At 36.8% G+C, this 13346-nt stretch overlaps 1 protein-coding gene across 1 annotated transcript in view; it reads left to right on the top strand.

Moving 5' to 3' along the window:
* Positions 1 to 11447, top strand: part of LOC124783015 (prenylcysteine oxidase-like) — an 85219-nt gene extending 73772 nt beyond the window's left edge. Inside the window, exon 5 of the mRNA XM_047253990.1 lies at positions 9004 to 11447. Within this exon, the coding sequence (XP_047109946.1) occupies positions 9004 to 9770 (767 nt within the window). The 3' untranslated portion in view covers positions 9771 to 11447. The remainder of the gene's footprint in view (positions 1 to 9003) is intronic.
* The last annotated feature ends 1899 nt before the right edge of the window (positions 11448 to 13346 follow it).

A 13346-nucleotide genomic window follows, 5' to 3' on the forward strand; every position in this document is an offset into this window, starting at 1 on the left:
ATACGTCGGACCCGCGTGTCGCCACGGTCAGTAATTGCAGACCGAGCGCCACCGCACGGCAGGTCTAGAGAGACGTCCTGGCACTCGCCCCAGTTGTACAGCTAACTTTGCTAGCGATGCTACACTGACGAAGACTCTCTCATTTGCCGAGAAGATAGTTAGCATAGCCTTCAGCTAAGTCAATTGCTACGCCCTAGCAAGGCGCCGTATTCCATTGATATTTATTATATGAAGCATGTATCATCAAGAGCGATGTTATACAATTATGGATTAAAGTTAAGTATTCCAGAAGCTACGTACTTTTCTTTATAGCATTCATTACGTATCCTGTTTCAGACCTCACGCCAGCCTGCGTGAGTTTAAGCGCGTGCCTTTCGGCTTCCTCTCATTGTGTCTAGGCTGTCTTGTCTAGACACAACAGACCCTACGACTTACCTTAGAAGAAAGATTAAGAAAAGGCAAACCTATTTTCTAGCTTTTGTAGACTTAGAGAAAGCTTTTGACAATGTTGATTGGAATACTCTCTTTCAAATTCTGAAGGTGGCAGGGGTAAAATGCAGGGAGCGAAAGGCTAATTGCAATTTGTACAGAAAGCAGATGGCAGTTATAAGAGTCGAGGGGCTTGAAAGGGAAGCAGTGGTTGGGAAGGGAGTGAGACAGGGTTGTAGCTTATCCCCGGTGTTATTCAATCTGTATATTGAGCAAGCAATAAAGGAAACAAAAGAAAAGTTCAGAGTATGAATTAAAATCCATGGAAAAGAAATAAAAACTTTGAGGTTCACCGATGACATTGTAATTCTGTCAGAGACAGCAAAGGACTTGGAAGAGCAGTTGAACAGAATGGACAGTGTCTTGAAAGGAGGGTATAAGATGAACATCAACAACAGCAAAACTAGGATAATGGAATGTAGTCGAATTAAGTCGGGTGATACTGGGGGAATTAAATTAGGAAATGAGACACTTAAAGTAGTAAAGGAGTTTTGCTATTTGGGGAGCAAAATAACTGATGATGGTCGAAGTAGAGAGGATATAAAATGTAGACTGGCAATGGCAAGGAAAGCGTTTCTGAAGAAGAAAAATTTGTTAACATCGAGCGTAGATTTAAGTGTCAGGAAGTCGTTTCTGAAAGTATTTGTATGGAGTGTAGCCATGTATGGAAGTGAAATGTGGACGATAAATAGTTTAGACAAGAAGAGAATAGAAGCTTTCGAAATGTGGTGCTACAGAAGAATACTGAAGATTAGATGGGTAGATCACATAACTAATGAGGAGGTATTGAATAGAATTGCGGGGAAGAGGTGCTTGTGGCACAACTTGACTAGGAGAAGGAATCGGTTGGTAGGATACGTTCTGAGACATCGAGGGATCACCAATTTAGTATTGGAGGGCAGCATGGAGGGTAAAAATCGTAGAGGAAGACCAAGAGATGAATACACTAAGCAGATTCAGAAGGATGTAGGCTGCAGTAGGTACTGGGAGATGGAGAAGCTTGCACAGGATAGAGTAGCATGGAGAGCTGCATCAAACGAGTCTCAGGACTGAAGACCACAACAACAACAACAACAACATGACAATGAAATCATAGAACCAGGCAATGATCTCGCTTTATTTTGGGCAGTTGAGGACACTGATTAGTAAGAGAAATAAACAGAAGACTGAAATCAGCATGTTGTTTCTTCGGTAAAAAAAAAATAAGGTTTTCAAAATTAAGCTTCCAATGTGTCTAAAACAGGAAATTTACAATCATTGTGTATTAACACTTTTTATGTACAGCAATAAGACACAAACTTTTAATTTTTAAAAAAAAGAAACTTTCAAACTCTAAAACCAGACTGTAAAGAAGTGGAGAGATAAATGTTAGAAATTATTAGGAGAGATACGCAAAGAGTGGAAATGAAATGGTGATTGTTGGAGAATATAGTGAGATGAGTGATGATTCCTGGATGAAGTAAATTCTTTGCTGAATTCAGAAACATAAGAAATTCCCAACATGATGGTTTAATGGGAAGGGAATAGATGACATTACAAAGTAAAGCAGTTGGAAACTGAGCATGAACAAAACAAATTATCATTAATCTTTATTAAATTTCAGAGGAACTATGTTCTGTTGTTTACTGAGGCAATGTTAAGGGAAATATTAGTATTAATCTACTAAAATTGGGAAGCATGTAATTTCAGATAATTTTATTGGTCTCAGGAAGTTTGTTCTTTAAACAATTTTACAGCATAATAACCTCTGGTCACACTTATGTGTTCATTTTTGCTGGTGATGAGCATTTAGTATCATCACAGATTGAAGTTGACAGCGCACAACCCTATCATATGCTATTGGCCAATGCCTAGTAATACCCATAATTTCATAGATGCCAGCTACTGTATAAAACTAACAATGCGTAAGACCTCCTTTTGATGTAATATTTTTCAGTCACCTTATAGCATTTCTACTATTTCTGATCCAATAAATGCTGAATTTGTTTCAATTTTCCCTCAAACATAGTGAGTAGCTGTTGCTTTTTTCCCCCACAGCTATAATGTAAATTAATGCTCTTGGTTATGTTTACTTTGTGTTAATGCTTCATACTTCCATTACTGAGAAGCGTCTACCTGCTCCATCCCAATTTCAAAGTATATTTTTGTCATACAGGTCTGTGAATCTTCACACTAACAATAACTGCATCTCCTACCAATCAAATAAGTTAATAGTCACAAAATATAACTTTCAGGTTAACTTTCTTCTACAATACCCACATGTCTATGAACTTGTCACATCAGTTCAGAAACTGCTATCTGCAGCTTTGGTGTAGGTAACCAATCATTACCTCTGACATTTTACATAATGCACAAATTCTAATAACCACAACTTTCCCTCAAGGTGACAAAAGTCATGGGATACCTCCTAATATTGTGTTGAACCTCCTTTTGCCTAGCGTAGTGCAGCAACTCGATGTGGCATGGACTTGATAAGTTGTTGGAAGTCACCTGCATAAATATTGAGCAGTGCTGCCTCGTAGCCATCTACCATTGCAAAGGTGTTGCCAGTGAATGATTTTGTGCATGAACTGACCTCTCGATTATGTCCAACAATGATTCAAAGGGGCTCATGTTGGGTGATGTGGGTGGCAAAATCATTTACTCAAATTCTCCTGAATATTCTTCAAACAAATTGCAAACAATTATGGCCTATGACATGGCACATTGTCACCAATAAAAATTCCATCATTTTTTGGGAATATGAAGTCCATGAATGGCTGCAAATGGTCTCCATGTAGCTAACTTCATTGAGGCCCCAGTCCATTCCATAAAAACACAGCCCACACCATTATGGAGCCACCACCAGCTTGCACAGTGCTTTGTTTACAACCTGGACCCATGGCTTCTGGGGTCAGTCCACACTTGAACCCTACCATCATCTCTTATCAACTGAAATCAGGACATATCTGACCAGGTCATGGTTTTCCAGTTGTCTAGGGACCAACCGATATCGTTACGAGCCCAGGAGAGTGCTGTTAGAAAACTCACTCACATTGGTCATCTGCTGCCATAGCCCATTAATACCAAATTTTTCCGTGCAGTCCTAACAGATACTTTCGTTGTACATCCCTCATTGATTTATGTGGTTATTTCATGCAGTGTGGATTATCTATCAGCATGGACAACTCTACTCAAGCACCACTGCTCTCAGCCATTATGTGAAGGCCACTGACCACTGCATTGTCCATGGTAAAAGATAATGCCTCAGATTTGGTATTCTTGGTACACTCTTGACACTGCAGGTCTTGGAATATTGAATTTCCTAATGATTTCCAAAATGGAATGCCCTACCATCTAGCTCCAACTACCATTCTGCATTTGAAGTATGAAGTATGTTAATTGCCATTGTGTGGCCATAATCATGTTGGAAAACTTTTCAGGTGAATCACCTGTGTACAAATGAGAGCTCCACTGCCCTATTATACCTTGTGTACCTGATACTACTGCCGTCTCTATATGTGCATGTTGCTATACCACCATTGTCATCTCAGTGTATGTCTATTAATCAACCACTTGTCTCATGCCAGGCTGATTCATAACATGGTATGCATCAGTACTAATACAGGCGGTTGTGCAAAAACTAATGGTCCATCTCCGAGGTATATGGGGCTTTAAGTTGCCCAGATGTGATTATCTGATTCCACCCAACATCTAATAGCCCAGGACCTTCATACAGCCACTGCACATTCAAGTAAATGCTGTGTTTCAGGCATTCACCAAATTCTGTACATTGACTCATCACTACATAAAACAGACATCAACTGCTCCACAAACCAATGACAATCTTTTTATATTATTCTAAGGGAGATCACACATAAATTCTTGTGACCAGTGGTTTACAAGCAGCAAAGTGCCAATGATGACAGATACCTATTTCTCTCAACCATTTACTACGTTATTGTAAGTACCTGAGCATTGGTTAAAGTGCTTTGCAGCAACTGATAGGCTACCCAATGATTGACTTTTACAGTATGATGGTAATTAATAATTTTAATTCATAGATGTAATGGAGTGATTGGGTTTAATGCTTTTCTTTATGCTCCCACTGCAGCTTAACAATCCATAATGCACATTGTCCCATCAATTCCTGCACAACCTCAGACCTAATGCCCAAACTTGTGGGCCCATACATTCTCACCTCATTTGAACCCTTTCTGGGAAACAGGTAAGCTGATACACTGCCATAGAAACCTGTAATTATTAAAAAAAATTAAGAATGCTATATTGTCCTATGAACTGTAATCTTACATTTGAATGAGAAGATTGTGCACCAGTGGAAGGCAGCATGGCTGCAGGTGAAGGACAAGAAGCTTCATATAGTAAAAGAAACAATCTGTAGGTAGCATTCATCCTGCTTGCACTTACCTTTCTCTATGTGAGAAATTGACCCTTTATGTATGTCTTTTTACTCTGATGGGAGATATTATCTGATGACAATGTATGAAATTCAGTACATTATTTTTTTTAAAATCAGTTTCATATTCTTTTTTATTTAAGGACATTCGTAAATTTAACCAACCAACCTATCCTCTTATTGTACCTGAAAATGAAATTGTTGTAAAAGTTTGACAATTTTGACTACTGTCTTGATTCCAGCCTAAGCTTTCAGGTTGGAGAGTGTAGTGTTTCGCAGAAACTGGTTATTCCTTTTTTCTTTTAATTTTTTAAATTTTTTGTGGGACCAGTCAGTCTTGCATTTCTGTTGTGTGTATGTATGTGTGTGTGTGTGTGTGTGTGTGTGTTTTATCTTTTCCCTATAGACTGATATAGTGTATGATTTATCATTGCTGTAAGTGCATATACTCCTGTACACCTTTTAAGAATTTTAGTGAACAGTTTTAAACTTTTAATTTGTTTTATCAATATTTTTTAGTGATGTTGAGTCCCCTAAATCCCATCACCATTCTACCTGTGATGTTTATGCATTATTCCTGTGGTTATATACCCATTGCACATTCAGTTTGATGTTACACTGGTGAGTTTGGTAGGATGTACAGGAGCAGCCTTTGGTTTAGTGTCATTGATATGCACATATGTGACTTATTTTAAAATAGATGTATACTTTATTAGAGAGTCAGTGTGAAATTAGTTTGCTTCAGCACTGAGTTAATAGAAACAATGTAAATAATAACAAGATCTTTAAAGATGCAGTAGAATATAATAGATTCTGGACATTGGCTAATGGTGGGAAGGTCACGTGCTGGACGCAATGAGTCATTAGTTTGCTGTGGTGATGCAGGATGTAATGGGTTACAATGATAACTTTTGGAATGTGACCAAGCCAGCTAAGATTTCAATATTTTTTTGAAATATCATCATAGCCAGAAGAGCTACTGCTGTTCAGTGACTTAATGATCTTTGTGATCTCTCTAACAGATGATTTGGCAAAACTGATGTCTGACAGTGGAGTATGCAGTGCCTGTCTAAGACTAATGGATCTGATTTTGATGGCCCATTTTATGCCCCTATGTTTTCTTTTATTGTTAGAAAGAATTTTTTGAATTTAGTGACAAATTATTTGAGTTTAATATCATTTCATGTCTGATAGTACTCCATATTGCCTCTGCTTTATCAGAATATTCAATTTTGAGTGCATCATGCACAAAGGTTTGGTTTTTTTAAGTGAAAGTAATGAAATTTGCTATACTGTTAAACTGCCCTTTTAATTATTGATTAGAGCTGGCCTTTTGCATTAAATGAAGTTGAAGTTCTCACCTTCTGTCACTAGTGCTTAGGTACGATATGTTAGTCTCTCTTTTGTTGATTCCCACTGTAACTGTTCCAGACCCATTGCAGAAGAAAACTGAATTTGTAGTATTGTAAGAATATTTTTAGGAAAGAATTAAATTCCCATCTTCTGTGTCTCATTCATAGTGTAGTCTTTCTGGGTTCATGACTGTATCAGCATTTATGATTCTATGAAATTGTGTGTTCTTTTTTAGTTAAACTTGTTTTATGGAGTGCTTTATTCTTACCTTTTGACCACCATGGTTTACCTAAACCATTTACTATGGCACTCATATCTATTTCATGAAAGGCAGTTGGATTTAGATGTAAATTCCCAATTGCTGTTCCACTATGTTCTCTTGTTCTTGTTGGGATTTTTCTATGGGGACTTAACATAAGTTGGACATTGGCAACTGTCAGACACCTTCAATCAAAGCTATCTGAAAAAAAATCTATAATTGGTTAATCAAGCTTAAAATATGTGTTTTTGGGGGTGGGTTTGTAGACTGTCAGAATTCATTGCCTTGTGTGTAAATTGCATTAAAAAGAGAAACTAGAGGAAAATAGAAACTTGTTAGAAAGCATGTTGAAAATGGGTTCTACATCTGTCAGTGTATTTCAGAATAAAGAAGAGTGGGCTGGAGTTCTTCAAAAAACAATTCTTCATTTTGGGCAAAATTTCTAATACACAGGGTGAGGCATTTAAAACTGTTTGTTGGAATACTTGTCAAAATACACATAGGATTAAAAAAAGTGGAAGTCAAATCAGGTGAACGTGCAGGCCATGATTGAGGGCCTTCTCGTCCAATCCATTGACCCAGGTACTTTCGATTCAGATCTCGAACTAGTCATGAATAATGTGCTGGATGTTGAAACCACACTTCCAGTCTTGTTTGAAGTGCAACATTGTCCATTAGTATAGTAAAACATTATCCACAATGTTGCTGTGCATTTGACCAGCCAGATTACCTTCTGTGAAGTATCGACCAATTACCTGGGTGCCTAAAATACTGCACCAAATGTTGACACTCCACGGGCATTGACATTCAACTTGCCTTACCCAATGGGGATTCTCCAAGGACCAATAATGCATATTATATCGATTCACTTGACCACGATTCGTAAAATTTGATTCACTGGAGAAAAGTATCTGTGAAATGAAATGAAATTATCATTGACTGTCAGTTGTTCCTGTATGCAGTTGCAGAAATTCAGGCAGTTGTGAAAATTGTCACCATGCAGTTCTTGATGCAGCGATAAATGAAATTGGTGTCATTTGTATGCATGCAGTATGCGTAGCACATTTCTTTGTGGAATTCCTGAACCTCGCACAATTTTCTGAGAACTAACGTGAAGATTTGCAGCAACCACAGCTAAAACATTCACTATGTTATTTTCGTCATGGGCCACGGTCGGACTCTTTCTCTAGGTTTAACACTTCTCATTTCAATAAACAGGTGGACAGTACTGTGAAACTTCTTTGCAGATGGAACATTCATATCGGGGAACAGAGTAGCATTCCTTTGACAAGCTTCTTCAACATTTCTATGGGCCTCAAAATACGCAGCAATGATATGGACTCTCTCTGCAGTCGTTAACATCATGGAACAATTGCGATGAGATGTCTACAGTCCAAATCATTGAAGTAATGTGCACAGGCTGAGCATGTGGTCAGAGTCTGTGCTTCGTTTGATTGTGGGAGGTGTCACATCATAGCATTACTAAAAATATCAAAAAGGACTTCAATTGTCATAATATGATGTGTATTTGTTTGAGATAGTACCATTCTGCAACAGTTGTTACCTCATTCTCATGTTTGCTGATTTCAGTACCATCTCTCATGCAATGAAAGAAATATTTCATTCAAAAGGTACATATTTTTTCATGGGGAATCCAAATATGCAATAAAAAATAGGGGCTCTTATTTAAGATTTCCAAGTAACCCCTCCTGCCCCTGGGGGTGATGCATGGGGGGTTGAGCGTCATGTTAATGGATGCCACTCTTCAATTTAAACAACATTTATTACCACTTTTTTTTTATCCGATGTGTATTATGCCAAATATTCTGACAAACAGTTTTAAATGCCTCACTCACTCTGTATGTTCAGTTAGTGTACTGTGTTCACATTTTTGTGCCTGATTATCAAAGGAACAATAACTTTTTAAAATTATTGATCACGTGATTCTTAGAACAACATCGGTTTGATGCTGAGTGCATTAGTTCAATTTTCTGTTTGGCCACTATAATCTGAATTTTAAGGTAACTTTACTCATCTTTGCAAAAACTATGTTAGTGCACCATCTGTTAACACTCTCGATGTTAGTGAGCATGTTGTATCTAAGTCCCGTTGGGATAGAGTTTAATAACAATCTTATAACAAGGCATTCAGTGCACCCTAAGAGGTCTACACTAAAAAAATAAGTGGTGAATAGAATAAACATTTGTTTAGTCAGATTTCATTAATGTTACATTTCATTGTGCATATGGAAATGTTTTTTAATTTATTTACGTAACAGCTCTTAAGGTTTATTATATGAATTAACCACTGTTAGTTTGTGTGTTTTTGTATTTCATGACTTACGCAAAGGGCTTGAATCAAACTCTGTGGAATTAAATTATGTTCAGGAAAGAAATTAAAAAATAGTCTTATGTCCTTTCTTTGACTAAATGTGAACCTTTATAGTTCTTATATACTTTTCAGTCTAATTATGTGAATGAATTTTTGAATCAGTGAATATTTTCAGGATCCGTTGCTCTTGCTGGGGCTGGTGCTGGTTTGTTCGCAGTTGAAGGTGGGAACTTCAAGTTGCCGGTTAAAATGTTAGATGCTTCCGGTGCTACTTTAAAGAAAGTACATGTGTCATCCATTGAGCTGCTCAATACAGGAAAATATTTAATACATAGCACAGGAAATCATTCCATAAAATATGATGCTGTTATTATGGCCTTTCCATATGCTGAAAACATTAATTCCAATTTTACATTTAGAAATTTCCCGTCTACATTTATATATGAACCCTCTGGTAATTATCATCGTACAGTAAGTACAGTTGTAAAAGGAGAACTCAATCATACTTTCTTTGGTTTTGAAGATGCTGCAGATGTTGTTGATGAGATTTTGTGTGTGAGAACTGACTTAGCATTTAATTCAATTGGTAGGATCTATCCTGTAAGTGGTACGCCCAACAAAAAGTCTGATGTATGGAAAGTTTTTTCTCAAGTACCTTTGTCAAGAGAACAGATAGATAGTTTGTTTAAATCAGTAGATAAAATAGTTGTGAAAGATTGGCTGGCATACCCACACTATCGTGCTGATTGGAGGCATGATAAATTTCGAATACATGATAATCTCTATCATATCAATGCTATAGAATGGGCTGCAAGTGCAATGGAAATGAGCTTGGTTGGCGCCAAAAATGTAGCACTCTCATTTTATCATGATTGGGGAGAACCCATAGTGGAAGCCACTGTTGAAGAAACTGTTAAGCTGAACCTAAAAGTAGATCTGTAGTTCCAAAACAGAGTTTTTATACTCCATTTCATTGTCAGTTATCTACAAATGTCATGAAAAACAAGTTATAATTTGAGTCTCTGTAAGTCCATCTTTATACAGGATGGTCGAGGGACTTTGGCTGTTCAGTATAAAAGTCAGATCAGAAATACCTTTAGCTGCCTATATTTCAAATATAATTTTACTTAGGTGACCAGTTGCATAATTGGTGTCCATAGATTACTTTTTTAACAATGTGACCCACTGCAGTTAATGAAGGAAGGGATCACATTGTTTTAAAAAAAATGGTCTATAGGTACCAGTTACTAAATGCAATTCCCTATTTCAATTGTGGGCACGACTGGATTCTTCCTAAATGTAGGTCAAGGGGCTTGAAGATGATGTAGTGAAATGACGAAAGTGGTTGCATAAGTGAAATAAAATTTGAACTGTAGACAGTTGAAGGTGATTCTGATTTAACGCTTTATAGTTGTAATTTGTGATCCACTTCTGTATTGGGATGGAATTCATTTACTCTTGATAGAGTGCAAATTTTGCGGATCATCTGTGACAAAAGTAAAACTGTGGATCATGCCAGGACTTGAACTGGACATTTGGCTATCACAGGTCCTTTTGTTTCAGTTGGGGTTTGAATAGCTCCCCACGAGTCAAATCAGAGCTTCAGTTTTGCCACTAGCTGCTCTCTGTTCCTTCCAAATTCAAAAGAGGCTCACATGTGAAGAAGTGGAGTTTGGAGAGGAGGCAGTGGCAAATTGTAGCCTTGTGGCAGTCTAGAAGTCCCTATGTGTGACAACTGGAACAGCCCAGTTCACACAAGACAGTTGTCTGGATTTGAGTCCTGGTTTAGTCTACAGTTTTATCTATAATGTAATATTATATAACATATGTGTTATGTAACAAAGAAAAGCTCTTAATTTGTTGAACAATATATTATCCACAAAAGTTTGTCAACAGTGTCTCCCACTGTTCATGTATGGTTGTGAAATTTCATAATGAATCACAATGCATAGACTACACCTTATCAGTATTAAAAGCTTTAGTAATTTTTTTTTTTTCAATTTACCACATTGTAACACAACTAATTATGGCTGTGAAAGTCCCAGTGACTCGAATTATTCTGGAGTAAGGCTTTCATTGGAATCAACTGATACCAAAAATGGTTTTAAACAGCTGATATCCTACCATAATTAAAAAGACTTTTAATTAAGGAAAAGCTCTTACCTTATCCTTTCGTGCTAGACTGATTGCAGAAGGTATGCCTATATTGTCTTTCACATGTTGGCAGGTCTAAACAGCATTAAACACCAAAAACTAACATTTAAAAACTGTTAGCATAATCTTCATTTTTGTGTTGTGATTGACAAAGACCCCTATAATATTTGGAAAGGGAATACTATTATCTAAGAGAAAAAGAGTATAATTATCTGTTAGCATTCTACACTAAAAGAAATTGCAACACTCTGAAGGATCAATAAATTAAATTTATACTTAAGAATATTTGTGTTTTTCCTGAAAACCAGCTACAATTATTGTGACAACACAGGATGTGTGACAAAGTCCGGGATGACAAATTTTCACCTTTTTAAAATGTGTATTTTGTTATTGTCAGTATACATTAATAATATAGCATCTGCAACATCAGCCTTCAGCACAGAAATAAATGACTCACAATAAGAATTTTTGTGCTGCGTATTGTGTTACAGTAATGGAAATTCCAGATGGAAACCATAAACAAAAATCTGGAAAGGCAAACACTCGTCTATACCTGATGAACATATGTTGCATAGAAACAGGTAATAGCACAGAGACTATAGTATCTTGTGCACTACACCCAAGTGCTCCTACCCATAATCACAGTGGCACTCAAGGAAAGCATTTTTTGTTTGTCATAGTCAGCATCAAATACTGAAAATAATTTGGAGAGATATATTTTGATAAGTACATAAGACATGGGTTAAATTATTAACATACAGTAATACCATGAAACAATATATGCAGTTATGTCAAAATTGTAACAGTGACTGACTAGATTAGACTAAATTGATGTAAATATATTACATCACCACAAACCTGGGTCAAATTTACAAAGCACTTGGCAGCTGTGCCTCTCCAAAACATGGGACCTCATCCCACATCACTGCCATACTCACCTGTGATGGCCATTGGGGTTATGCAGAACTGTGATTCATCGCAGTAAAATATTGTCAGCAAAAAATTGGACCAACTTAAATTATTCACTTGCTCGTATACCAGTTCCACTTGAACATCATTACACTGAATAACATATCTAATACGTCAACAGGTCATAGAAATTCAATTCTTCTCCCAATTGCTATAAGGAGTTGTGGCACAGTTGGACAAAATTCCCCATTAAGTAGAAATATAGTAACTTATATTTTTCAGATATTTGAAGCATTTTACCAACAGTACCAATAAAAGATTTTAATTTGTTTAATATTTTTAAGTTGTCACATACACCAACAAAAGTGCCAACTTGTAGACTACTTTATTTTATCAGACATTTAAAATATCTGCCTTTGTTTCCTGATTATTTGGTTTGATAATATCCTTGTTCACTTCCCTATCCTCAGTATGAATCTTCTATACTTCCTTATCAGGGAGACAAGGTAGTGGCATAATAAATAATCAGTGAATTAAACACTGTTCTGAGTAAAGGCAACCAACATTGAAACAAAAAAAATACATTGTAATAAATAAATGATGAAATTTTCTGAGTCATTAGACCACATCATTGACATCCACTATAACATGGTCAGCTAAGAATGTAAAGATCAACTGGGAAACAACTGATGTGACAGCAATATTATTTGTATTTCCCCTCTCTTTAAGCACCTGTTTCATTATTTACCCAATGACACCAGCTCACCAATAGCTAGAGGATTTTTACTCAGTAATTACACTTCTCAAAATGGTGAGGAAAAATGGTCTTTTGTAAGTGCACATGACTCTCTTTATCCAGTGTTCAGTCAGTCAGTGGAACCCTGAAGAAGATCCCAGCAGACAGATTGAAACATCATTCATTAAAGAAGTTTAAAGACAAATGTGATGCAGGCTAATGACATAGAAGATTTTATCATTAATGACAACCACCACAAAAGCCTGCATATTTAATAAAGGTATAAATAAGCATAAAATTAATACATTTGTAAAAGAAAATCTGAGTATACACTGCGTGAAAAAAAAGTGAAGCATATAGAAGGGTATGATGGAACAAAATGAAAATCCATCAGTCGAGAAGTTATGTGATGTTATTTTTGTGCACTATGAGCGCTTATTACTATGACGTTGCATCCCCACTGACTTGGGGTATGCAGGGAAGAGTGTTGTATCTTCTCCTGAAGCAAGCTAGCCTACTACGTCTGTTGTAATTGATCCTCGATATCATGGAACTGGGACAGAATTGACATCCGAGCTGGTCCTACACACGTTCTGTTTGGTAACAGATCTGGAATCTTGCTGGCATAGGAATACCTCAGCCTCATGCAGGTAGGTCATAGAGACAAGTGCAATGTGTGGACGAACATTGTTATGTTGATAAATGACACTATGTTACTG

Source organism: Schistocerca piceifrons, chromosome 1 (assembly GCF_021461385.2).
Source record: "Schistocerca piceifrons isolate TAMUIC-IGC-003096 chromosome 1, iqSchPice1.1, whole genome shotgun sequence".
Taxonomy (NCBI): Eukaryota; Metazoa; Arthropoda; class Insecta; order Orthoptera; family Acrididae; genus Schistocerca; species Schistocerca piceifrons.